This window comes from Thunnus thynnus, chromosome 13 (genome assembly GCF_963924715.1).
Source record: "Thunnus thynnus chromosome 13, fThuThy2.1, whole genome shotgun sequence".
Taxonomy (NCBI): Eukaryota; Metazoa; Chordata; class Actinopteri; order Scombriformes; family Scombridae; genus Thunnus; species Thunnus thynnus.
The window spans coordinates 15868349-15895866 of record NC_089529.1 but is presented as its reverse complement, the minus strand read 5'-3'; the positions used below and the strand labels follow the sequence as shown (position 1 = coordinate 15895866).

Sequence of the window (27518 nt, the reverse complement as noted above, 5' to 3'; positions counted from 1 at the left end):
GGGAGTACGTGAGAGATGAAGCAGCTGTATCTAAATAAAACAGGAAGAGTCAGTGATGCATGTTGGCATGCAGAGCAGACAGTAATGCTACAACTTTTAGCGTACCTCCACCGGGGCAAAGAGCTTCTATGCACAGCTTGTTTGCATACAACCACAGTAAAAAGGACAGGACTCATACAGTAGTGGTGATGAGTCATTCTTCATAGGAACAGCTTATCGAGGCATGGTCGTTAGATGCTTTCCTGCTCTATTTAATCGTCTCCGGGCACTGACATGTCAACTCAAATTTACTGAGTAGGAAGCGATGCAAGTTAACACACAAATCTCACCTCCTAAGATCAAAATGAATGACTCTTAGGTCTTGGAACATTTACTGAGAAGGATAGTCTCAGTGATGACTATTTGTTTCAGAAGCAGTGGTACACTGTTGCATCATACTTTGATCATTTATTATGTTTTAATTGTTTTAAATTTAATTGTATTTCATTGATTGTGGCTGCAGTGATGACAGCTTTACAGAGCATTATATTCTGGTGCATACTTCTTTCCTCATACTCTTCTGGACCAGCCATATTGTAGTTTTTACTTGTTTATTGTGTATTAATATTCACTTAAACTAGTCTGCTTCTACCAAAACATGTGGGCCCCATTTCATCTTGGGAGAAGGAACCTTGAAGGAAAATGAGCAATACCTTCAATATTTTCACTTGGACACAAAAACAAAACAAATCAAATTTATTAAAAAAAAAATGTTTATTGACATCAGAAGCAATTTAAATTTCAACAATAAACAAGGCGTTTTTTTCTTATTTTTGCTATTACAGTGGTACATAAAGATCAGTAAAACAACTGTGATACGTCAATTTTTGATAACATGTCATTTAAAATAAAAACACACAGAAAACAAAAAAGGAAAAAAAAGAAGGAACACTCAGATCTAACTCAGAATGTTTTTTTATGTGCTGTGCACCTCTAGCTAGGGTAAATACTGTAAGCCCACCCCTTGACACTGTACCAGGCAGGATAGTGGTCTAGGAACTAACACTGGAAAAAATAAGACTGGCAGAAAGACACAGACACGATACTTGTGTAGTGTTAACTATACAAAAAGGAGAAAAAAACTGTACAGCATAAAAACAACTGATATACACAGCCTTTTTTGTTGTTTTTTTTTACCCCTTGGATACTAATGTATTTCCTTTCAGTAAGTGAAGTGTGTACAAGGGGGTTAAATGCTTTATAAACAAGAAAATGACCACTATATATGTCAACCGCCATCTACTCATCATCATCCTCATCATCATCGTCCTCCTCCTCCTCGTCATCCTCGTCATCATCATCATCGTCATCATCCTTCTTCTCCACCGCCTTGGCAGGGGCTTTTCCTGGTGCTCCGCCGCCTGTTTTGCCCTTAGCGCGATATGCTGCAATGTCCTGTGATGAAGGAATGAAGTTGTTTTTTTTTTTAAAAAAGCTGTTGAGACCCCAACACTGTCCGTAATATTTGTATTTAAAGCTTGACAAGGATGAAGAGCACAACATAAGTATCCCCTGGCATCATCAATACAACTGATCACCGTTTCTTTACCTTCTCATACTTCTCCTTCAGCTTAGCGGCCTTTTTCTCATAGGGCTGCTTGTCCTCTGCAGCAGTGCCATTCCACATCTCGCCCAGCCGCTTGGCAACATCTCCAATGGACAGACCAGGGCTCTCCCCTTTGACCTTAGGGCGGAACTCTGAGCAGAAGATGAAGAAGGCAGATCTGGACAGAAAGCGGGAAAAAGAATGAGCTTGTCATTTATCCAACATGACATGTTCGACATTGTGTCAACATGAGTCAGCCGCCTATGATTCAGATTTGTTTTGTTCTGCTACACTGTATTTCAATTGCAAAAGGTTATGAAATCATTAAGTGTAGACTTGTAATACTTACGGGGGTCTCTTGGGGGCATTGGGGTCCTTGAACTTCTTCTTCTTTCCTCCCCTGACTGGAACGTAGCTCATCATCTCCCTCTCATAACGCGCCTTGTCCTGTCTAGCCAGGTCCTCAAATTTGCCCTTCTCCTTAGCAGACATTGTCTGAAAACAGAGAGACAACTAGCTATTGGTACCAGCTGTGGCAACACCCAGGTTGTTTTCTTACTCATTTTACAACGTGAACATCTGTATTTAAGTACTATACATATAAAATCATCCAATACAATGATATACATCAGTAAAGAGTTGCATCTGATCCAACTATCTAAGACTACAAGTTTATGACATCATCATACATACCTTCCATCGCTCGGAGCACTTCTTGGAGAACTCCGCAAAGTTAACCGAAGCATCAGGGTGTTTCTTCTTGTGCTCCTCCCGACAGGTCTGGACAAAATAGGCATAGGAGGACATCTTGCCCCTCGGCTTGGTTGGATCTTTCCCCATCCTGACGGCAATTTCTAAAACAAATGTTTCAAATATAGATTAAATGTGCAATTATGTAATTGTATATTTATGTTTCTTTTGAGACGTGGAATGGGTGGATATTTGGTTGGGGCACTCTGCTAAAAGCCGTTTTCTGAAAAAAAATTAAAATTATTAATTAATTATATTTTCAACTCATATGTAAAATTATATTATGTTAATTGCATGTAAATGTTAAATGTGTTTGCTATTACTGCTCTTACCCACCTCCCAGGCTCATAGAATGAGCACTGGTATTGATGGCACTATTTAATTGACCCGCCCACTAAGTTAGGACCCGTTATTGCAGTCTGCTAAAACAAAACCGTCCAGCACAGACGGAGCTGATGCGATGAAAATGGTTTTATTTATTGATGCAATCTGTACTGTGGCCTTTATATAAAACTCCGTGGTTAACTCCCATTATGGTGGCTTAAAACTGACTAAACATGAATTCAAGAAGGAAATCTCGTCAAAATCCATAAATATACATATATGTACAAAATATTTTTTTCTTTCAGTAATAGTTCGCGGTCCGTATCACTTTCTCACCTAACTGCAAAAGTTCCCTAAGTTCAAGTACATAACATAAACCACAGACCACTGTGGGACTTAAACAGTGGACTTTTTTTTAAATGACTTGTCTTTGCAAAAAAAAAAAAAAAAAAAAAAAAAAAATCCTAAAATCTCAACTGCATTAAAAAAGGCCCTCGGAAACCACCCATTTCATTCATGTTCATGTTTTCATCAAACAAATAACTTTGACACAAAAAAGACACAAATCACACATAAAAACGTATTTATTGAAAATATAACACTTAAACTGTTATTCGATGCGATTTAACACTCATCCTATATCAAGTCTTCCATGTCTGTGATCCTGTAAATAATTCGGCATGATTTGCTAAACCCATCAAAACTCGTATTTTTCCCCTTTACATTTCCCCATTAAATGCTATTGTAACTCCCAACTAAGCTGCGTCGACCGAAGTAGTAATGGCGCATAGGCTCTCGTTGAGGAAAAGGAGGTCAGCAACGACGGCAATATTTCTTCTTCCATTTTGTGAGAATGCCTTCTTCATGAAAGAAAGTCCCCCTCAAATGTCTCCTCCCGCCTCCCAGTTCGCTTTGCAACACGACAAATATGTCTAGAAAGCCGGTGATCTGTACAAAATATTTCCCCGATTGATTCCTATTGCACTAGCCGCCTTGTATAGTAATACATTGGGTCTGTACTGAGTCTATGAGCGGGCTGTGCTACTGCCTTGGTTTCTATGAGCTCCTAATGGCCGCTCGTCTTCATCCACTAACATGGAGAATATGGCTCCTTCTCTTTGTGTCAACGCACAGCCATTGCACTGCATGCAATAGAGGGCAGAGCGACCGCGGCGACCACTCTGTTTCAACCCCGGATTTAAACGTCTTCCGAGCATCGGAAAAATCTCACAAGGGCGTCGTTAGAACCACGAAGGATTGAACTTTCTTTTGCCGTCGTTACATCTTATAGTTAAGGGATTGTTTTTCGAGAAAACACGGTTAGAAAAAGTTGAACCGAACTGCGCCTCTTGTCACTGGCTTCCCATTTGCCTCGCTGCCTTGTTTCCTATGCGAATACAGTCAGCCATTACAGTAAAGCGCAGATCGTGAGGTAATTTTTTCATCGTCTTGCAGGGCGAATTGTGGCAAACAAACATATGTCTATGTGTATTTTCAGACGGTCTTTCTTTTTCTCATGTTTTCATGAATTTTAAATGCCCCTTTCCACAGCCGCTCGCTGCCCACAGTCTTCACATGACAGGCGTTCAGCTTCGCAATGCACTGCAATGGCTAGCTTAACGGCGAGTCTTCTACCATTGTCGCTAACCGTGTTGTCCGCGAGACATTCCTGAATTTTTACGCGATAACCGACGAGTGATTAGACTCCATTTTGTGAACAACGACACGACAGTAATATACAAAATTATTCGTATTTAACAAAATCAACGGTTATCGTCGAATTTAGTCAAAGCTAATATTAATTTCTCCCCTTTTTTAAATGGAGCGTCTGGGTCCACACTCCCAGGCAGAGTAACGCTACCTGCTTAACGCCGGCTGTTTTTTTTTCTTTTGTTGTTGTTGTTTTAACGGTTCCCCCCGCAATAAAAAATCTTCATAAACTGCTAAAGGTTTCACATTAGGTTGTGGCAGACACATAAGTAAGATATTTGTGAATGTTATCGTCATTTTCATCATTTAGAGACACTTCGGATTTTCGTATGTGTGTGTGTGTGTGTGTGTGTGTGTGTGGTACTTACCAAGGGACTATCGCTGGATCTCAATGCTCTCTGCAATGGCTGTGTGTGAGGCAGCACAGGCGATACGCAGTGTCTTCACTCCTCAGCTCTCTAACATTACTCTCGGCGGGGCTCGCACGCCATTGGCCAGCGCCCGGTCTGGCGCTTCTCTGATTGGGCAGCGGGTTTTCATTGTCCTAATAGAAGACGAGGTCCCATTGGCTGTCTTTTGCGAAACGTCACTGAAGTTTTCCGAGGCGCGTGGATACGAAAACATTTCTGTCTGAGCATGCTGGAGCTGGTAGTAGTGTAGTGTGTTTGCCATAGTATTGAATTCACTACGTTGAAGCGCAGTGTACAGTAGGCAAGTTAAATGAATGAGACATCGTGCAGCGCTTGTAGTCAGTGAACGAGGCAGCTGTGAAATGTTGTGCGATTGTGTTGGACGGGCTGCTCCTCACTCCATGAGCCTGCTCTATTGTACATTCGCCTCCAATACACGTGAGCTTATTTGCAATTTATGACTTTGAAAATGCGTGTGGAGAAGATCGCTTTCTCCACGCGTAAAAGACACAAGAAGCGCTCTGCTCGTCCAGTACGGGGTTGTTACGCGCTGGATATGAAATTTTAAATGATTTGGCTCAGAGTTAGGATGATAACACAATAGCAATTTAGTTAAGGGTCTGCCATTTAATCGCTGTGTATACCGTGATTTTCATTTTCAGCTTATTATTGGGAAAAAGTCACTTCACTGACTTTGTCACACAGTGTTTTCTTATTCTATCTGACAAGTATTCCTAGTAATCATTTTAAGCAGGCACTCATTTTGTGTTATAGCTATGTTTACTTATGTCCCTGCAGCCCCTTATTAAGACATGAATGTAGCACCAGATATCAAATCATGATAAATACATTTAAGGCCACGAGGTTGCTTTTATATTTCTCTATCTTTTTTTTCTTGACTTTTGTTTTTACATGCTTCATATACAGTAGCTGACTGAAAGATGAGAGTGCTCATCCTCAATTAAATCACAGACTTAAGGAGATCAAAGAGCTACTGTTCAGCTTAAACCAAAGTAAGGGGATAAAGCAATTTATAGTTAAGGGAGGAATTTGGCAATAATCTAAGTCTACAAGATTTTTTTATTTTTATTTATTTATTTATTTTTTTACAAAGTGAGATGTGCAGGCCTGTTGTTTTGCAATTATGTATTCAAATTTAATTGCTAATTGCACGTCCCATAGATGAAACAGGTTCGTAGTATAGCATTAAGGCACTTTTCACACATTGTTCTGTGCAATTAAATGGTTAAAGCCCTAAATTATAATATGCTTAAATAGGAAAAAAGATAACAGTGAGGAATGCATTCATTTTAATGCAACCCACTATAGCCAGCCATATTATATTCGGGACTTTTTTGTGAGTTGCACGTTGTGTTTGTCCAGATTAATAAATAATGTTATACTGAAACTAATGTTATCCACCAACTTTACAATATTGATTGATATAATACAGATTGCCCTAGAGAATATAATATATATATTACTGGATTCAGTTCCTCTCATTTGCATATCTGATACAAAGTCATCAGCACTCTAAAACCACATTTTGTTGTGTTGTTGTCATACAGTCGAACAATTAGTTTCATTAGCCCTATGTAGAGATTTCAAGAGGTCATATGATTGTATTTGTTTGTCTGATCAACAACAGATGTTGAAAACTAAGGTTACATTGATGTGAATCTTGCTGTGCACGTTCATGCTATCCAAATAACCCTAATGAGTTGGATAACCCTGTGACCTTGCTGTAGCGCCACCATCAGACAGATGATTTTTTACAATGCGTGTGTCTCCCATGAACTGTGCTATTATGGTATCCTCTGACTTGTAACTCGCACAGAAACAAAACCTGCTGTGCATCATGTATTATTATAGTATAATATAGCATAACTAAGGGTTATAGCATAGAGAAGAATTGAGCAAACAGCATCTGGGCTTTTCAGATTTACATTTCCAGGATGTAGAAACTGACTAATTTTTTGACCTCGTGACCCAAGCTCTAGCGCCACCATTGGGTCAAACTTATATATTTATATATATCTCCATATATATAAACTGTGCATAGATGTAAAATGGGTATCCAGTGAATAGGCCACTAATATGATGAGACTATGATTTCAGACTATGAAAAGGGCCTTTCTCAAAATTAATAGCTTACTTTGCTCAAAGTGGATGATGTTATTATCTGATTATAAATTCTTGTTTGTGGTAGTGGGGGGTGGGGTGCTAAAATAAAGAAAATGTCCATGATTCACTATGATTTGCAAAATGCAGTCATATGCCCACTGAAGATAATCTTGTAGTCACATGTGCCTAATAAATGTATAATTATTTCTTTGTACATTTCATGAAGAAACATCTAATAAATATGCTTCTGCTTAGCAGCTAATATAGAAACAAAGAAAAATGGCTGACACAGAGTTTATTCTTATCCTTGAATTAAGAATGGGAAGGGTGAACTGATTCCAAATGCCAATCACAACCCAGACTCAAGCCACATGTCTGCCTGTGATGCTGCCTGTTTGTGTGTCTCATTTTGCATCAGGAGATGCCACGGCAGAAAGCTATAGCCTGCTCATGAGGCGAGGAGGCCGCCGGTTTATGCATTCTAATGAGCGCTCCCTGGGAAAAATATGCAAATTCATTTTGTCATCAAGAGGAAAAATAGAGGACAGGAGAGCAGCACATACAGGAGGGGCTTAAGGGAGGAGGGCACATGCAGGAGGCGGGATTGGGTGGTGTAAAAAAGGGAGACGTGCGTGTGCTGTGTGTTGTGTGTGTGTGTGTGTGTGAGTTGGTTGGGGGTTACAAGAGCAGGAGGTGTGAGAGCTGGGCTGTATTATAGAATCAGAGTGAGGGACATATCCCACCCCCATCCAACCAACTCCCCCCTTCTACTTATCCCAAAGCCATGCACAGTAGGTCCACATAAATAAATAAATAAATAAATAAATAAATAAATAAATAAATAAATAAATAGTCAGCCTTGTGCACAAAACCAGATAAACTACAGACTAAATGAGGGAGAAATTTGAATATTTCACATCTGAAATAACAAAGCAGAAAATTTGGCTCACCACTTTCAATTTTGACAATTAATTAATCGTTTTAGTCTCAAGTAAACATTTTTTTAATGCAGTTTCAAAAAATGTGAAAGGTTGCTTGCTTTTCTGTATCAGTGTAAAATATATCAGTCCTGCTGTCTCTGGTTCTTCTGAATTTAGACTAAACCTATTTAAAACCACTGTAGGCCCTTGTAAGATGTGATGTTGTCATCATTAAAAAATAACTGATATTAAAATTAGAATTGCAGTTGAACGTCTAGCCTATTTTAAACTGTTTATTTGTTTCCCTTCTATATTGTAGAGATTATTCAGGTATCAATATTTAGTACACTCAGTTCTGACATCCATGGACAATCATGCACCTTACTGCTCTAGCTATATCCACCTGACCATCCTGTTTTTTTGTTCTATTTATTTTTGTTTATATTTGAGTTAGTTTATTTAGTTATTGTATATAAGTTGGTCTTTAATTGCATTTGTTTCTTTTACCTTTTTTACCTAAATGTTTTTTTTATCTCATTGTTGGCTGCTGTAACATTTTAATTTCCCTTTTGGGATTAATAAAGTATCTATCTACCTATCTATCTATCTATCTAACTACTACTACTACTACTACTACTACTACTACTAATAATAATAATAATAATAATAATAATAATAATAATAATAATAATAATAATAATAATAATAAATGTGACTCGTCTTTGAACACTTTCATGTTCATTGACTCGCACCGACTGGCAATGGTTTCATGGGCAGTGCCAAAGCAAACCTACCGCACCAACATGAACAATAACTCGAGTGCAGAGTGTGGCTGCAGTTCACTTGAACTACCAAATGGGGGCAGTAACCTGCGGAACCATTGTCCCTCAGAGAGGGGGGGGAAGACAAAGCTCGCTGCACAGGCGCTGGCGAGCGGCGGAACAAGAACGTTTGTGACACGAACACATGGGATCACTCCGCTGGCAGGGATTAAGTTATTGAATACATCTCCGTTTGGATGGATTTCGCCGATCAGCCTCGTAATGTCAAATATAATTTAAGTTTGGTTTCGGTACGTATCATTTTTATTCAGTGAAACTGGAAAGACGGCTCGGTAGCGACTGAATTGATGTCTCCTGCTTCAAGGCTAATGTTAGCATGCTAGCCGCCAGGCACCGGAGCCGATAGTTTGTAGTTGGGAGCGCTTGTTAACGGAGTTTATCTCAACAGTAGCTTTCATTGGTTTCATTACAAGTCAACCTAGCGTTAATGCATTAGCTAGCTGATGGGAAATTGACGCTTTGCATTATATTCGTAACGTTACACGATCTTGCTCTTAAGTGGAGTTCAAATTATAAAGTGTTTGAGATGTTTTGCTGTATGATTAAAATAACGTTAATGTAACGCTTGTCCTAACACTAAACCTGCCGTTATGTATCACAAACTTGTTTCGTGTGCTGTCGTTATATTTAAATGCATGGACTCCTTCGGTGTGTGTACATAGGTGGCTGGTGGTCCCACGTGTGCACCTGCAAACACCCGGCTAGTGCTGAGGGAGTTGCGTTGTTAAGAAACAGCTTGAGTTCTGGCTTATTTCTAGTTAAAAATGAATGTATGTGAATATATACATAAATAATGATAGATTAAATTTTGCAGAAATTCAAACGACAAGCCACAAATCTAACCTGATGTGAATGTCAGTTTTGCAGATAAAGTGAATTAAATACCTGAGAAACTGCATTGATGCAAAAATCTTATGAATCTCTAAAGTTTTTTTACTAATAAATTCGCAGCATAATCTGTAATATAACCTGAGATATCAAAGGGAAAGTTACCGTTACAAAAACAACATTGAAAAATCTCGGATGACAAATGTCTTTTGTCACACAGTACATATCATCTTATGGTCCAACCCTAATGTGGAGTGCATTTCCATGTACCTTCATCACATGTAGGCATTGAATAACATGCCCCGTGTGGTGCTGTATTTTTCTCCTCAGCTCCTTCAGAGGTGAGCCAGGTTGCGGTGACATGGTAATATTTGTTGAATGGCACCGGGAAGCTTTGGACCAGAGGAGAAGCAGCAGTTTGCCAATGACTGGTGAAGACACTGGTTTGGGGGCTTTGGCCTCACCACTGGCGGGGTATTTGGGAAAAGTCAGTAGAGCTTATGCTTTCCTCTCGCTGTTGTCACTTGCGCAAAGCTGAATTATATTTGAAATATACTGTGACTGGGCAGTACCAATCCAAATCAAACAAAAGAAAAAAAAAACACAAACGGAAATCTTTAGTAAAAGGCGAAAGGTTTGGTTTGGCTTGAAGCCTATAATGATGTTGGGACTCAAAGATTGTTCTATACATTATGAGAAACTGTGTACTGAATTATTACCATATTTATCTATTTGGAAGAAAAGAATGGTTTGCTATTACTATTTACTTTAAAGTTTCATGTACTTTTATATGTAATTGACACCTACTGATGAAATTCCACTTTACATTTGCTGTTTAGCTTCACTAATGAGAAGAAATCAAAGTTAAAACAAAAACCACAATCTTGCTCTCACTTGTATGCTCAAATTCTACAAGGTAACTGAAGTAAAACCTTCCTAATTGTTTTTTTTCTACCTCTTAATGCATGTGTACAGTCGTGTATTAATGTGATTAGAAGAAAATAATAATGAAAGCTCCTGAAGGGGGCTGGGAGGTGACAGTGATGCTGAAATATGGCAGTGTAGTTGGTAAAAAAAAAAAAAAATCCTAATGAAAACATATGCAGGCTAAAATTTAATGTGCATGAATGTTGAAAATTAGATGCAAGTTTTGTCCAACTTGGCACGTTCCTTTTAAAGGACCAGTGTGTAAGATTTATGGGAATGTATTGCCAGAAATGGAATATAATACTCATAACTATGTTTTCATTAGTGTATGATTACCTGAAACGTAAGAATTGTTGTTTTTGTTAGCTTAGAATGAGCCTTTTGTATCTACATAGGGAGCGGGTCCTCTTCCACAGAGCCCGTCATATTGCAGCACCATATTTCTATTGGCTCTAGAGAAGGACTGTCATGTTTTTTGCAGCCACCATAGGGTGTGAAAAGAATTAAATTATTCTCTTTTGTGCATTCTCCAGGCTTTATTAATGTCATCCTTCTTTAATCTTAATGTTTTTCTGAAGGTTCACGAAAGAGCTGCTTCACTGGAGTGTTGTCCCTGGTGCACGTCAAAGGGCCTGAACTATGCTCTGCGCTCGTACCGCATCAACCTCCAGGAGTCAATCACCCTCTGCACAAACCCACAGGTACGTCCCAGTGCAGCTGTCACTGATGCACTCAGCTGAACAGCCATGTTTCATGTGTTTCTTCTTAGTTGCATTTTTAACTTTTCCGTGTCATTCCAACATCACAGTGCCTCTTCCCTCTGGTCAGCCAGCCCTTGGAGGATGTTTTGGCTAGCTTGGATCCTGTGGAGCCCACTGTTGGAAACAAAAGAAAAAATGCCTTTGCAATGGAAAAGGAAGAGGTGATTAAACCCTCACCCAAACGTCTGCGTTCAAGTGAACCTGACAGTTTTGGGCCACAAAATGCCACTGACACACATCTCAGCCCAGCAGAGCATGGTGCTGTAAATGGTCAACATGCAGCAACCAAGACAGACAGTGGAAAGGTAAACGGATACCACAGCAACTGTCCAGTTGCAGAGGCAACAGGATGGGAAGATGTTCAGAAGGGGAAACCAGAGAATGCTGCCTGTACAGATGGTCTTGCTTCTCCTACAGCCTCAGCTGGACACCCGCAGAGCTCCTCAGAAGCCTTTTTCACCGCTGATGGGGAAGAGCCAGTGCTCTCTCCTCATTGTGGTACATCAGAGGCAGAGGAAGACTTCAGGCAGGTGAAGAGTACTCCTGAGGTGCTGAATAAACGCTGCAGTCTGGACTCCAATCAGTCCGGCTTCACAAATGTGGACATTTGTTCAACTGAAATCAAAACACCATCGCCTCAGCAGAATGAGCAGATAGCAAGGACAGAGCAGAAACCAATGACTGTCGACATCACCACACGTAAGGATATAGTAGGTGTTAAATCAGAAACTGAAGATTTGTCCTCTACCTCAATAACGGAGTCAGAGGTACTTGTATCTGTGCTCAGTCAGCCTTTCTGGAGGAACAGCGACAGCTTGTGTTGGCTGGATGCTCTGCTTGTTGCTTTGGTAAACTGTAAGAGCTTGAAAACATGTCAACCTAAAGATGAGCCTCAGCGCTCATCTGTGTGGCAGCTGATTAAAGGATATGAAGACGCTTGTGCTGCCATCCAAGTCCACCAGCAGACAGGCAGGGGTAAGTCAAACAGATTATACCTCTCAGTATAATTTTATTTCAAAAATATGTGGGGGTTTTTTGGGGGGGAGTATTGCATTTGCTATAATATATAATATTTTAATTTCCTGATTGATCAGGGTGAACGTATTGTCAATTAAAGGTTGAGTCTCAAATATCCATGGTCGTTTGTAGTCAGCAGATTGTTTTGGTTTAAGGAGTCGAGGTTTTCACCACTGAGATTTCTGATGCAACCCCAGAATAACAGACATGAATGGTTCTTTGTGCTGTTCAAAATATTGAAAAATGACATTTGAAAAGCACAACAGCAATGTGTCTCGCCTCCATTGTGCTGCAGTGGTGGCAGATGTTTCAGAGGTGGATACGTCAAACTGTGTAAGAATAACACTGAAACAGTACGCATCTCTAGACACCTCGTAATTGAGAAGAGGGTCATTCCATACCAACTCACCTAGGACCTCCCAGTTCATGTCATGGATTTTCTTTTAAAAAAATGTGAAAACTTCTATTAAATTCATGGGGCCCTGCAAAATCCTGTAGCTTCACTCCAAATACTTTTTTTAGTCATGAATTTTTGAAGTGTGGCCCTCAGAGCTAAATTTAATAATTGTATGTGTATTCTGAGCCTCACCAATTGCTTATTTTTCACTGGATTGGATTAAAATTTGTACTGAACATCCAAGAAACCCTAAGGATAATTTGCAACATGTATTCATGTTAATAGTTGTTGCTGAGTGTTTTACAGTAATCAAATTAATTAAAATAAATATTTTACCTGAACAAGTATCTTTAATTTTCAAAAATTACAATAGTTCTCACTTTCTTGCAACCATATTTAATCCCAAAAAGGATTATTTTAATTTCCTTGAAACTTTTTTATAGGAAAGTGTTAATATTCATTGCAGATATATAAAAAAATGTTATATTACTCCATCATAGAATAATTTTTGGAAAAATTCTGCTTTTTCGTACTTTTCTGAAACTGACTGTAATGTTACATTCAGTGATTTTATTTCATAAGTAGATATTCGTACCATGTTGACTTCAAGGTTTTATATCTTTGTGTGATACTTGGAGCCTATTTTTCATTGGCATCAGGAAATTTGCATGTGACAGCTTGTAATGGCTTGTTGGTTGCATACTAGATGTCATCTTGTTCCTGGTGTCTGAACAAAATGTTAATCTTAGTTCCTTAGCTCAATATACGTGTATTATTTCACCATTCAAACTTTTCTGAACTAACTTCTGACATCATCAACTAGCAGCATTCGATAACAAGAAGGCAAGTCTGGACTAGTCCCACCTGAAACAGGTTTGGGTGGATTATTGCAAAATGGGTCGCAACATAACCAGAAGTGTGTATAAAAGAGTGCAATAATAATTCATGTCATCATTAAGCAGTTTAATGTGACAGTGAGATCATGGAGCCCTGCTCTATTGGAAACAGCCTAGAAGAAGAAGAAGCCAACTGTCACAAGAAGACGGCCCACACTAATGGAAAAGTTGATCTTTAAAGTTTCAGTTTGATCAAACTGCTCAATTATGAAATGAATTATGATTGCACTCTTTTGAAAAAGAAGCAATTGGTGAGGCTTTTAGGTGATTTACATGATTTTTTTTTCTTCAAGAAAATCCATGACATAAACTGGGAAAAATTCTGAATTCTGGGTGAGTTGGCATGAAATGACCCAAAACTAATAATTGAGAAAAATTGTATATATATTTTTGTTAATTATTTGGGTGTGTGTCACGTTTACATAAAAAGAAAATATTTGGGGTAGGGCTGGGCAATAAAATGATGACAATAATTATCTTGATACAATTTTCCTCAATAGAAATATAACAAATGTTTGATATAATTAAACTGAGAGACTGAGTCGGCTCACATTGGCTACTGGGGCTGGTTAACTGCTGCTATCCGCTACCTCAGATGTATGAAGTGTTCTGCTGTTTGACAAGTGTTTGTCACGTTGACCATGAAGAATAGTTTAAAACCACAATTAAACATCCTGTTTCTTCAACTTTCACTCTGGAGCAAAAATCAGCCTTTAAACTGGAAAGAGATAATGATTCGACATTTATCGTGATAATTATCAATATAAATTGATAAAATTTGGGGTTAGCACAAATGTTGTACTCCTGTCAATAGAAACATCCCATTGTGTGAAAAACATTTTAACTTCATTTACTGGTAAATATTAGGGATGTGAATCTTTTGATTCCTGTTCTTGGGTGTCCGATTTCATTCAGAAGCGATTCTCGATTGAATGAAAAGAAAAGGGGGCACAATTTCCAGTCTCTTGCTCCAGTATACTGTGTGCCGAACCATTCGCTGGTGTCCTTATTCCACTGAAATACAATATGAAACATAACTGGCAATTAAGATAAATGGTCTGTAGGCTTTTTATTTTAAAAAGTTAACTGCATTAATTAGTTTGAAAGCATCTTACATGCCTGTATGAGAATAACAAAATGAGGGGGAGGTGTAGCGCTCCACTGTGTTATTAACGTCATGTCTCAGTGTTTCCCCTATATTCATTCTGCAGCTGCTAAAATTTCACACATTCATATCAATATCATCTACTAATGATTTTCACTTGCACACTGTGCAAGTACGATAACACCCTACGTTATCATGGAATTGTTTTGAGTCATCAACTAGTGCCTAATAGGCAGCCTGTGGTCCGGGTCCAGACCCAGACACCGTCCTATCTGGACCTGGACATATAAACAATAAATTCTTGAGAATACGGCTGAGCGATTTTGAAAAAATATCTAATTGTGATTATTTTGACTGATATTGCAATATGATTTATGATATTAGAGGGAATGATTACTTTTGTCATTAATTTCATTTTCATTGAAAAACATTAAGACGAAGATGGTGTGATTTTTGTGGGGATCTTAAGTCTGTAGAATATGATGTGAAGGCCCGGACAATCTTAAACTCAAAATGGTATTTTGACACACATTTTGCCTTTTAACAAATATTTTGCCTCCTGTGATTTGAAAATCGCAGTGGGCCATATTGTGATATTTATAAAATTGATTAATTGTTCAGGCCAAATTGAGAACTATTCAATTTTGACGTAGCATTTCTATTTTTGAACGACACAACACTGGTTTAGCGGCCCAGGAAACTCACAGACCAATTGCATACGTTGTAAATCATGATGATCATGACGCAACTCAGCCAATCAAATCTGTGCATTCCGATAATCGTTGTAACTCAGGTCAGTGAGTGAAATACAAACACAGGGAAGAGACAAGAACTGAAATTAAAGAGACACACAGTTAATATGACAAAATAACAAAAACAACTAAAATAAAACCATAAAACTGTACGTGTGTTGTGTTGGTGATCTGTGATCACAGGCATCAGTGTCTTGAGGTAATTTAGCCGGCAACAGCTCGTTCTCTCATTGAGAAAGAGCCTCTACACCAAACTAAGTGATAATGTTTAATACATTAGCAACAAACATTCATTGCTCATCTAATATGAATTAAAACATCCATTCAATTTGGTCATTACAGTCTATTCAGATTTCAGCTAATCTGCAGTTCAGCAAAATGGTTTCACTTCGACTTTAACAACGAATTAATCAGTGTTTTTGCTAAAATCATCCACCGAAACACCACAGAGAACTGCACAGGGGCGAAGCATCTCTGACAGCTGAAACTAAATTAAATGAATTGCAAATTACATCATTAATACGCTGACTTCAGCAGAATCCCTTCCTGATTAATAACATATCTTACACTTAAGATATCGTCGTTTAAGTGACTTTAACCAGTAACACGCACATACAGTAGCCTACATTATGAGCTGATTTCCTGGACAGTGATTAAGCCAGACCCTTTTCTACAGATGGTTAGTTGTGGTTACAGTCAGGCTAATGTCAACTGCGTGCTACACTGCAAGCTCTAAGCTCAAATGTTAAGTTAGGCATTAGCCAGACTGAGCATCTGAGCAACTAACTCCTGCCGCCCATTAACAAGCTAATGTAACATGATTCAAACAGTTTGTACTCAACAGTACAGTATCCATTTTAAATTCAAGGTTCATTTACACACATATTTTTAAAAAGCACTTACATGACCTGCAACAGCGAGACAAAAATCGCTGATGTTAAATGCTTGGAGCCACTTGGCATTTTCAAATGTATTTTCTATATACATACACTTGCTGGATTCTTTGATATATTACAGTTTGATAGACAACATTGAATAAAAACTTAGAAAAGCCAACAAAATTTAGATAGACTCTGTATCTTACCTACTGCCACAAGTGGAGTACGCACATGCACAATACAGATGTTCATGCAAAAACGATGCAAGAAGGCCAACTTTGGCTGCTAAGGTCAATTGATTTCCTGTCAACTGTGGAGGCGGAGGTCCAAGGTGTCTGCCTTCGTGTCCACCGTTATGTCTGCATTCCGGTCCCTCTCGAGTGATGGCTTAGAAAGTTCACAATATACTTCACGTTCGTCTCGTAAAGGTAATTATTTAGTCATTAAATCAAAAAAAAGCTTGCAACCGCTGCCTCTTTTTAAGATGAACTACACTGTGGATCGCTCTAGCATGTGCGCACTGTAGACTGTCCGGGTGCTGCGCTGCCCTCGCGGTTGAGTTCTGCCTTTTTCGTTCCATCAACATCACGTTATTAACTAATGTTTAAGCCCCATTTCCACCAAAAGTTCCAGGTACTTCTGAGCCAGAGGAACTAATCTTGGACTAAACTTGGAACTTTAAAGTCCCTGTTGTGCAATCCTGTTTGCAAATTAGACCCATGAGGAATTTAAAAATGATGGCAGTATTTGAGAGGCAGTATCAACACATGAGGAAACAACAACACAGATTTGTCCCGTTCTTTGTATTTGTATTTACTGCGGCATGAGTCGGATCAAATGAATGAATGAAAAAGAGAAATGCAGAGGAGGAAAATGAAACTGAAACTAAGAGTGTCTGTCTCCACAATAAATCATCTGAGTGTTTATTTCTGCTTTAGAACGTAACTGCTGTGAAACCATCAGAAAATGTTTTATTTCTTTCACTGCTTTGTTCTCTCTACCGCCACTCCCTCTCCTTGCTCGATCACCGCAGCTCTGTCTCGCTCTCTCGCTCTCGTTTAGCTTTGTTTGTTAACCTTAACAAACAAAGTCTTCCCCTCGTCCTAAACTGCTCCTACATCAATATTTCCTTGTTTTATGAATGAAGCGGCACACGCGCTGTGTGTCAGCGACAGTCATCCCTGCAAACCCACAAAGTTCCTGTACTTTTAGAAAGTACTAACCCCCCTCCCATCCCCCTACCCCCTAGACCCTGGTACCTCCAGTGGAAATGCCGGTTAAGGGACTGAGTTCCTCAAAAGGTTCTTAGTACGAGATATGGATTGAGATTCTCATGTGAATCAATTTTTTTTCCACCTACCCCTAGTAAATATGTGTTTTTATAGATATAATGCGATTCTTGCTAACAAACTTGAGTGTTTTTGTGCTTTTGTGTGCAGTTTACTTATCTGAAGTTGTTTCTGTCTAGATGGTGCTGTGAAGGTGCCAAATCGTGTGCGGGAAAAGGCAAATTCAGACCTACAGAGTCTCAGGATGTCACTTTTCAAACTACTGCAGCCCAAGCTACGCTGCAAACTGGGTAAGATCCGTCACTGAGGGCACACAGTACCACATATCAGCCAAGTTAAAATGAATTCAGTATGGTGAATTAGAAATGATTTTTGACTTTCTATTTTTTTTTGTGTGGTTAAATTTTTAAATTTATATTATATACATTCTTTGTTGCTTACAATGCATGTAACATCAGTGGCATAAAAAACAAAAAATACAGTATAAATCAGTAGTATAAGAGATATACTAATAATAACATAACATAGGAAGAGTATCCATGCAACAGATCATTATCAGTCACTGTGATATGAGTCCAGAAAAGATCCAAACCGGTCCCTTACTCTTGTTTCTGTTATTTATCCTGTTAAGCATAAGCTCGTATGAAGCTGTTTTAATCATGGTGTTTGCCCATTCTTTTAGATTTTTCGACTTTCTTGATTAGTATCATCTGTTTCTGTGGACTTACTGTACCCAGAGGCAATTCAAGACTTTCAAACTGTAGATGCAGGTTTCACATTCATCAACGTGTACTGAATCTGCAGTGAGCATGCATGTTTTCAATGATCATACCAATTCTAGCCAGTAGCAGCCAAAATGTGGTGTGACCAAATCTGAGTGTTGGTACCAGGAGATGATATCTCCACCATAATGTATTGTAAATCAATTTTAGAAATGCATCTTGAATGGATTTATACAATACTTGAGATTTATTCAGTGTACACTTTGTTTGATTTAAAATTAATTTTTATTGTATGTGACAAGAGTAGAAGAAGAGAAAAAGTTTGAGTTGCTAAGCAGCACTTCATCACTCTTACCCTTCCCTCTCTTACCCTTCTTTCTCTCAACTTGGTGTACAGTCGTTGCCAGTTCTCAGCACATTAGAATAAATTAGCTAATTAACAAAAAGGTTCATATAAAAATGAGGAATTGGTTAAATGGGGTAATTTTTTTTTTTAGTCAGTTTCATGAATTTGTACTCTTTCTTTTAAGTGTGAGATTCAAAAAGAAGAAAAAAGTTGAAGATTTAATAAATAGAAAGATTTAAAGTATGAATATGTTTTATATTTCTGAAGCCATCAGCACTGATAGGATAGCAGTGTTAGATCTGGAACAACATGCAAATGTGCTAAGCTGCAGTGAGGAAGGGGGAGATGTCTGAGCTCATGCTTTTCAGACTCAAAAACAGAATGCTCCCAGGGCCCCTCAGGCCTTCTGTTCATGAATATTATATTTCAAATAGCTAAATTCCACAATGGATAATAGTGGGAAAAATAAGCAATATAAAGGAGTAGTCTGTCTTGTTGTAGTTTCTGTATAATGTAGCTTTACCACAATGTGCAAGTCTCCTCTAAGGTCAAGAGTTACGCTTTCAAAGCAACTTATATCATTTCATAGAAACAGAAGATTTGGATATGCAAAACCTGAATTTCTCCCAGCTTGTTGCAAACTTGCTTAGTGATTGTCACTCTTTGCATTCTATAAAAAGAAATGTAGGGGGGAAGGAAACAGTGCATATACAGTTTAGATGCAGCCAGAAGAGACATACTAGCCATATTCAGGTGTACAGACGCAAATTTAGTGTTTGTAAACCGCAGCCTCGCCCAGCGCTTGCACCTGTGATGATGCTAAAACCGCTGCATATTTGTGTCTTTCAGGTCAGAGGGAAACTCCCGTGTTTGCTATGCCGCTTGTGCTCGCCATGGACTCTTGGGCGGAGCCTCTCTTTCAGTCGACCTTTCATTGGGAGTTCAAGTGCAGCGAATGCAAAACTTCCACAAAAGAGAGGTAGGTGATTTAAAATATGACACATTTGACTCAATTCACTGAGGCATGTCGTCTAGAGCAATTTTGAAACTTGCTTTAGAGCTTCGAGTTATTCAACCAGAAGCTTGACAGTTGAGATTGAACGCACGCAGGAAGTAACTGTGTTGAAAGTAATGCCTGGAACGAATACATTTCTTACTATAGCAACTGGATGAAGGCCTGGAGAAGGAAAAGTAAAGCTATAAATTAATGAGTCATTGAAGACAAAATGTATGAATTCCTTGTAATTAGTGATTTCTTTTTCTTCCCTTAATCTATCACCACACAAGTGACTGTGTGTAGTGGATTGTTGATTAATCTTTTGTAATCAGTTCATTAAGTTGAGGTAAATATTGCAATCTGCCCATTAAATCCACTTAGAATGTACAGAACTGCTTAGAAGTTTTATACCTATTTTTATCTCCTGCTAGTACAAATATTCTCTCCAGGGTAACAGTACGTGGTTGTGCTTTGGTAATATGATCTAAAATGATGCTACTCTGAGTCATCTGTGATTTTATAATAGCTGTACAACCTGAGCAACCTTATGTGGAAGTTGTGTGACTGAAACTATTTTGGGAGAATCTGGTGGATGGCTGAGACAGATGGTTTTAGTCTTTTTAAACAACAGAAAAGCAGTCAGCTGTCTTATTAGCAACAGGTGACCACAACACATTCTTCAGCGCTAACTGACTGCTGCTTGCAAGCCCCACGTTAAGTGTTATATATTATATTTTACAGCTGCAGCGATTTGTCCATTAAACCTCTGACAGAAAATTAATCTGCAACTATTTTAATAATCAAATAACCAGTAATTTTTTTACGCCAATATGCCAAACAATTGCTGGTTTTAGCTTCTTAGATGTGATGATTCAATGTTTTTTTATCTTAAATGATAGTAAACTGAATATATTTGGACTGTTAATTGGACAAAACAGGATATTATGATATTGTTAATTGCAGCCCAATTATACTTATCCATAATACTACAACTAATATCTGTTGTTCACATGTGAACACCAAATTGTAAGGAAAAATTGTTCTATAATATATTGTTTGTTTTTTGGACTTCCTTTGGAAAACGCTCATCTTTTGTAAAATAGTGTGAATCCTAAATATATTCCATGCTGTTCTTTTCAGGTCTACGAAAACTCTTCCCACTTTCACAAATATTGTGCCTGATTGGCGTCCACTTCACGCAGTTCACTTGGCTCCATGCAACGTGTGCCGCAAGATGAATCAGAGCAGGACTTTGATGCTGGAGAGGTAAGAATTAAACAAAAGTATGAGTGTGTGCAGGCAGATCCAAGAGGGAACGTCTGCCTTGTGTTGTACATTTATTGCCTGTACATACCAAGCTGTACAACTGAATATTGAGACCACTGGATTTCAGTGATTTTTAGTCAGAATTTGCCTCAAATTAGCAAAGCCACCGTTTTGGAAAGTAATTACACCTACTCTCAGGAAATGATTAAACTTGAGTTGCAGAAGCATAGGGGGTAAATTGATTCCTTGGTTAATTAATGATTTTTACAGCTTTTGCATAATTACTGATTATATAGAGACAAAGCTGCAGTCTCCATATTTATCCACAGTTGTATGATTTGAGAAAAACACACATTGATTTCTAAGTCCAGCAGAAATCCACAGTTTAACAGAAAAACAAAAATGTACTCCACAGGACAGAGTAAGAAAACAGCTCCGCCACGCATGAACTAATTAACTTTAATTGTCTGCCTACAAGTGTTGAGCTCTGTCTTAAAGTGACAGTATCAGATTGTCAGGGTGAATTAAATTAATAACAGCTAATACATCATCAGGGTTCCTGCGGATCCATAAAAGTCTTTTAAATAAGACCTTAAGAATTTAAGGTCCTAGAATGTCTTTAAAAAGTCTTATTTTTAATTATGATAGGTCCTAAATTTTGAGATGATGCCTAGTTGCGTGATAAATATCTCCCCACAGGATTGGCTAATTTAAGTGTGGTTTGGTCTACGGTCATGACTCACTCCAGTCCTGCTGTTTCTTTTCTTTTTCTGGTAATGTTTCGAACAGTTCTCCACAGGCCGCCTGCTCTCACGAAGGTAACAGGATTAAAGAAGTACACAAAACAGTACAGATGATGCTAAGCTAAAGACAGTTAGTCAGGGGTTTTCAGAGAAAACACAAAGTTCTCTGTTATTTTTGATAGTTGCTAGAATCTGGATAATAATGTTTTTAGTGCAGAGCCACATCATGATGGAGAGGAGCAGACTTTAATTTGCTGACCGCTCAGCTGGAGTTTACAGATTTAATGGACTTAAAGTGGACGAAAGGCAGATATACTGTGAATGTATGTGGAGAAGGAACTACAGCCGACTCTGTGAGTGCAAGAACGACCAGGACAGCCTTACTGTTTGACAGTGTTGTCAAAATTAACAATTCCAAGCAAATTGTAATTAAATTTTAAATTAAAATGCTTTTTTAAAGAGTTTTATCAAATGTAAAGTGTAATAGTGGGGCAGAGTTCATCACATTTTACATTAATTTGATTATTTTATGATTTTTTACATATGATTAGTACATGGAGATACAAAGTTATCCAGAAAAACATCCCTATTATATTGTCAAATTTATTTAAAACATGAAGCTCGGCCCTACTGCGCATTGTTTTGCTGTGGAAAGGGTATTAAATTTTCTCTGTTGATGTCTTAAAAAGCATTAAATTTGACTTCAAAAAGGGTGCAGTAACCCTGGTTGTTAGTAGAAAGGGTGTTATGAACTTTAAACTTTAATTGTCTGCAAAATTACAGATTTATCCTGAAATTTCAGTGGTCACAACAAAAAAATTTGCAGTCTCAAGGTTGGCTCATACAGATGGTTTCTCTGCTAGTTTAGAGAAAGTCTGCCACGTCTGCACTCTCCCAGCCATTAAACCAGACCTCTTCTTTGTGTTATCTAGAGTGCCTCCAGTGTTCGCACTGCACTTTGTTGAGGGGCTTCCTGACAATGATGTCACCATCTACACCTTCAACTTCAAGGGGAAACGCTACTCGGTCACCACTGTCATACAGTACAACCAACACCTGAAGCACTTTGTCACCTGGGTTTGTCAGTCTGATGGTAGGTATTTAAAAAGTCATCACATCATGGGTTAATTAACTGTTTTCCATGATAAGACACTACAAAATCTTTCAGTTAATTGGCATGTTTCATTAATTCTTTGCCTTATTTAGTCCTATGAGGATTGTTACAGTGTTTTTACTTAATAACGGATAACCGAAGTCAAGAGTCAGATGTTTTTTGCTTCTATGTGTTAACCTGTAAGCTACATTTGCACTCACAAACACTTTTTCTCAGTGTTGAGTCATGTTGAGGTTTTATTCCTCTATATTGTACTTTGCCAACAGCACATTCTGCTGGACGATTTATGTAATGTTAAATTAAGGAAGAGTCCAGCCATTTACAACTTGTTTTATTGTCATTTATACAAGATGTATATATGTGGCTTGTCAGATAAAATTTTGCCAATCCAAGTGATTATTCTTTCCATGTGTTTCCTATTTTATTATAAGTCTGCCTTTTGTTTTGCAGTATCGATGCTTTGTTCTATGTGCTGCTGCTGTCTTGACTAGGATGCACTTGTAAAAGAGATTATTAGCCCCAATGATGTTTTTTCTTGGTTAAATAAAGTTATATTATTATATACATTTTTTAAATAATGTCATTAGCTGATAATTATTGGTGAGTTGATAATTGATCAACCCTGACTTTGTAGTTGGTCATCAGAATCCAAACATGAATCGGTATAAGCGTTCATTTTGCACATGCTGTTTTTCTTTGTGTCTTTGTTGTAACTGTGTATTGTCGTGTGTGTTTCTTGCAGGGTCGTGGCTGGAATTTGACGACTTGAAACATCCCGATTGTAAGATCCATCGGAAGCTGCCGGTTCCCGCTCAGGAGATGCATATAGTCTTCTGGGAGGTGGAAGAGGATAAAGAGCCTTGTGCCTGTTCTCCCTCCAGCACATTTGCTGAAGCCCCCCCATCCAAACATGGGATGAACGGGACTGAATCTGACTTAGTAGCAGATGAACAGTTGGCTTGCACTCCAGATCAGTCTCTTCTAATCTCGCAGAATGACACTGACATTGTCTGTGCACTCTCTGGCGACAGCAGCAACGTCATGGACACAACGGTTACAGCTGGTGTTGATACATCGATCGGTTCCACGACGCTGCTTGACACCTTTGAGGGCCTCACCCATAGTGACATTATTACTCTCACACTGGTAGAATTAAAAGCAGATTCAGAAACACAACCTCTAAATGACAACGAACAAACTCAGGATCCGAGTGTTCCCAGAAGGAATGAAACACCGGATAGTTCCTCTGTTGTATTACATAGCGATATGTCTCAGGGCCGTGACAACGACTTCCGCGCCACCTCCAACTCGTCTGAACCTGAATCTGATGACGGCTCGTCCAGCGATCCCACATTCGTGCCCGATGCCAGAAGAGGACGAGGCCGGGCGATAGCCAAAAGCAAAACTGTCAGCAAACAACAAAAAGGGAAAAAGGCAGCCAGGACAAAAGCAGCTCCACCTGTTTCACCACCTGCGTCTTCAGAGCCTTCAAGTAACAGTAACAAACCTGTGGACGCTGCTGCTCAGGACAACGCACCACCTGTTGAAACTACACAGCAAGTGTCGCCTGTGTCTTCTACAGATACCGCCAGTCCCACGACGCAGTCATCACTAGATCAGAACGCACGCTGGTCCTTCCTGCTCAGCAAACACCCACTAAACCATGTTCACAAGTCCATTGCTAAACCCCCCCCCACACGCACACCCTCTTCAGTCAGGCAAATAAAGCCCACTCCTCCTACTCACTCGACCCCCAACCCAGTGAGAAGACAGCAGTCTCCTGCCGTACTCTTCCCTAAACCACAGCTCAGGACAGAGGAAAGTGAGGGTCTCCCGCTGAAAGCTGCAGAAATGTACGGCGCATTCGGCGCAACGAGCTCAAACACCCCAAGTCCGCTCTTGTCACCTGCACTTCTTAATGGCAAATCAAAGTTCTGTCAACCCATCACTTCTGACCGCCAGAAACCACTAATGAACACTACGGCGATGTCTGGTACATCACTTCCTGCACTCGGAGTGAAGAAGTTTCCTGAAATATCCTCCTCAAAGAAGCAAAGCCACCAAACCTCAAAGCTTCCTCCAGGTCTCAGCGACACTGAAGCCCTCAGGTACAAGCTGATGAAGAAACTGAAGGCAAAGAAGAAGAAGCTCGCTAAGTTGAATGAACTGTTGGGTCATCACGGGGGAGCGAGCCGACCGGACAGCACTGACCTGGGCTCTCCTAACACAGTCACCTCCAGCACCTATGACGGCTCCAACTGCGACGAGATTCTCTCGGACTTGCTCTCACCTGCAACGACGGCCAGCAATCTGTCACCAGACAGCACTGGCTTCCTCGAGATGATTGCCAACGGGCAAGATGGAGTCGACCGCCTGGACTGTGGGGTTTACGCCACTCGTGATGCGTCACAGACGAACACCGTTGTGAACGGGCCCAACACTGAAAACTTCCTGGATGAGTTTCTTACGCAGGCTGTGGCTCAGCGGCCGACTGAGATGGAGACGGAGGCGCTCGGTGCACTTGAACTTTTCTTTTAAGCTGTGGGGATGGAGGTCGTCTGCAAGCTCCAAGCACAGGCGACATTAACTGTGACTTCCTTTTTTGAGGAAATTATGCAAAATTGAGTTTTTACTAATCACCTCATCTATAAGTCAGACATGTCAGTCCTAAGCTACCTGTTCCACTTAAAAATACAGTTTGCAAGTTAGAGTTTAGAGGGGTTAATGATGTTTGTATGCATGTCGGCCATATTGGAGACTGTATGGATGAAATGTGTAAACTGCATCTTGAATTTTTTTTCTGCAACTTTAGCACTTTGTAGTGTGTTTACTGTTTGTAACTGAGTTTGAATGAAGCCATGATATTGACAGTTAAAGCTGTTGTTTTGTCAAAATTCTCATGAAATATAATTTTTTTTGTAGTCATTTAATAAATACTTTAGATGACTAACATTTGTTGTACAAAATGTGAGAGTTATTGTCAACTGTAAGAAAACGTGTGTGTGTGTGTGTGTGCTGCTCACCTCAACAAGCTTCCCGGTAGGGGAATAAAATATTATTTTTAGTTTTGTTTTTAATATTAAAGTCACTGTATGTTTTTTAAGTCATACAAGTACCGAGTTATTTGTAAGTCACAGTTTCGTACATATTCCAAATTCTTGACTCTCCAAGTTAACGTACTGATCATCCTGAGACTGTCGCTTCCTGTTCAGTTCATAAGAGCAGAGCTGGTATTGGTAGTGTGATGTGCACTGTAAATGAAAGACGAATATTAAGATGTAATATAATCCGATAATTCCAATAGAAAGAGGTATTTCATTTGTCCAGTTTAGTAATACAATTCAGTATTGATTTGGAGTCACATTACATAGAAACTATTGAAAAAAGGAGATGAGTTTCCCATGAAAATATTCATATAAAATAGGAAAAACACTGAGAAGAAGAGTCTAAGAAATATTTTAAGAGATCTGTCCTGTGTTATACTACAGTATAGTTACTGCACGTCTTTCAAATACTTATTTTACCAATACTATAAAGTACTGTCACTTCATCTTTTAGGGTACATTCAGTCAGACATGTAACGTATTATTGACATCAGTCTTCACTTCTTCCCTGACCATAATATGTTGACGTCAGTGATAACATGAGAAAGATCTACAAAAAAAAGTTGAAAATGTTTATTGAACCAATACGGTTTCATAGAAATGCAATGCTGTTTTCTCATCTTGAGTGTCAGACTTAAAGAAAAAACATAATTTGTGTGGTTAAAATAGAAATTCAAACTGTCCCCAGCAGCCGACATGAGTGGCAATTAAAACTGAAATACAGTCAGTCTGGGAATGTGGTGTGAAATCATGCAAAATTACAGATTACAGTTTGTGTGTTGATGGCAGGCATTTTGGACCCTCAAGTATTTTAAGAATATGTCACATAGACTTCTACAGTGTTACTGTAATTTTCAGGTGTTTGGTGCTTGTTTTCCACAGCCAGGTAAACAAACTCTAGGACAAAAAGGTGTTGTGTTTTGACTGGGACAACAGATATTTGTCCAAATGATCTTTCATGTCTCTTAATAAAAATGAAGATGGTCACTTACAGCACAAGCACTGAAACCTTTCCCTTGATCTTTTTTTTTTTTTTTTAACATTAACCACAACTAATGTTAAAGCCCTCATATATCACACCTGCATACAGGCAAGCCACCTGTCAGCCTTTGTTATACAGTGTGCACCACTTTGTCACGTCAGGCTTCATAATTGTTAGTCACACATTCATAATTAAAAAGCTAAATATCAGTAAGAGACAACTTTGGCTATTCCCCCTCTGGTCTTGTTTCTGTATGAGTTTTTATTAAAATTCATGTTCCCTGTTTATTTTGTTTTGCTTCCATATTATGAGTTGAAATAAAAGACTTTTTCTATGCACACAGAAGGCTTATTTCTCTCAAATTTCTCTCAATAAATCCGTGTTAGTGAGCACTTCTCCTTTGACAAGATAATCCATCCACCTGACAGGTGTGGCCTAACAAGATGCTGATTATACAGCATGATTATTGCAATGTGCAGTTTTATCACACAGTGCAATGCCACAGATGTCATATACATATGTATATATGTCTAGATGTATGTCTGGGCATGTATATTCATTTGCATTTATTACAGTGACTTTATATGTGTGCTTTTTGTTCGTCTGTCATATCACTGTTACACTTTACTGACCAGTCCTTATAAATATATAATGTCGTCTTTTAATACTTTTATTCACTGCTGTACTGCCGATGTCTACATTTCTTCGGTTCCAATAATAATAATAACT

At 38.8% G+C, this 27518-nt stretch overlaps 2 protein-coding genes across 4 annotated transcripts; one reads left to right on the top strand and one right to left on the bottom strand.

The window, feature by feature from the left end:
- Nucleotides 1-824: 824 nt before the first annotated feature.
- Nucleotides 825-4853, bottom strand: hmgb1a (high mobility group box 1a). Its single transcript, XM_067608281.1, has 5 exons — nucleotides 4738-4853; nucleotides 2279-2439; nucleotides 1935-2080; nucleotides 1589-1763; nucleotides 825-1434 (listed from the first exon to the last, which is right to left on the bottom strand). The coding sequence occupies exons 2-5, from the start codon at nucleotides 2423-2425 to the stop codon at nucleotides 1279-1281; spliced, it is 624 nt and encodes a 207-aa protein (XP_067464382.1). The 5' UTR covers nucleotides 2426-2439; nucleotides 4738-4853; the 3' UTR covers nucleotides 825-1278.
- Nucleotides 4854-8737: 3884 nt separating this feature from the next.
- Nucleotides 8738-26882, top strand: uspl1 (ubiquitin specific peptidase like 1). Of its 3 annotated transcripts, XM_067608277.1 has the most exons (9): nucleotides 8738-8895; nucleotides 9824-9980; nucleotides 10999-11121; nucleotides 11229-12156; nucleotides 17695-17805; nucleotides 19433-19562; nucleotides 20721-20846; nucleotides 22522-22682; nucleotides 23446-26882. In XM_067608277.1, exons 2-9 carry the CDS (start codon nucleotides 9855-9857, stop codon nucleotides 25239-25241), a joined length of 3501 nt encoding a protein of 1166 aa, XP_067464378.1. In that variant the 5' UTR covers nucleotides 8738-8895; nucleotides 9824-9854; the 3' UTR covers nucleotides 25242-26882. The 3 variants fall into 3 exon arrangements, with proteins under 3 accessions (XP_067464378.1, XP_067464380.1, XP_067464379.1); XM_067608279.1 differs by lacking the exon at nucleotides 8738-8895 and having other exon boundaries at nucleotides 9824-9924; XM_067608278.1 differs by lacking the exons at nucleotides 8738-8895; nucleotides 9824-9980 and adding an exon at nucleotides 10030-10409.
- Nucleotides 26883-27518: the final 636 nt, after the last annotated feature.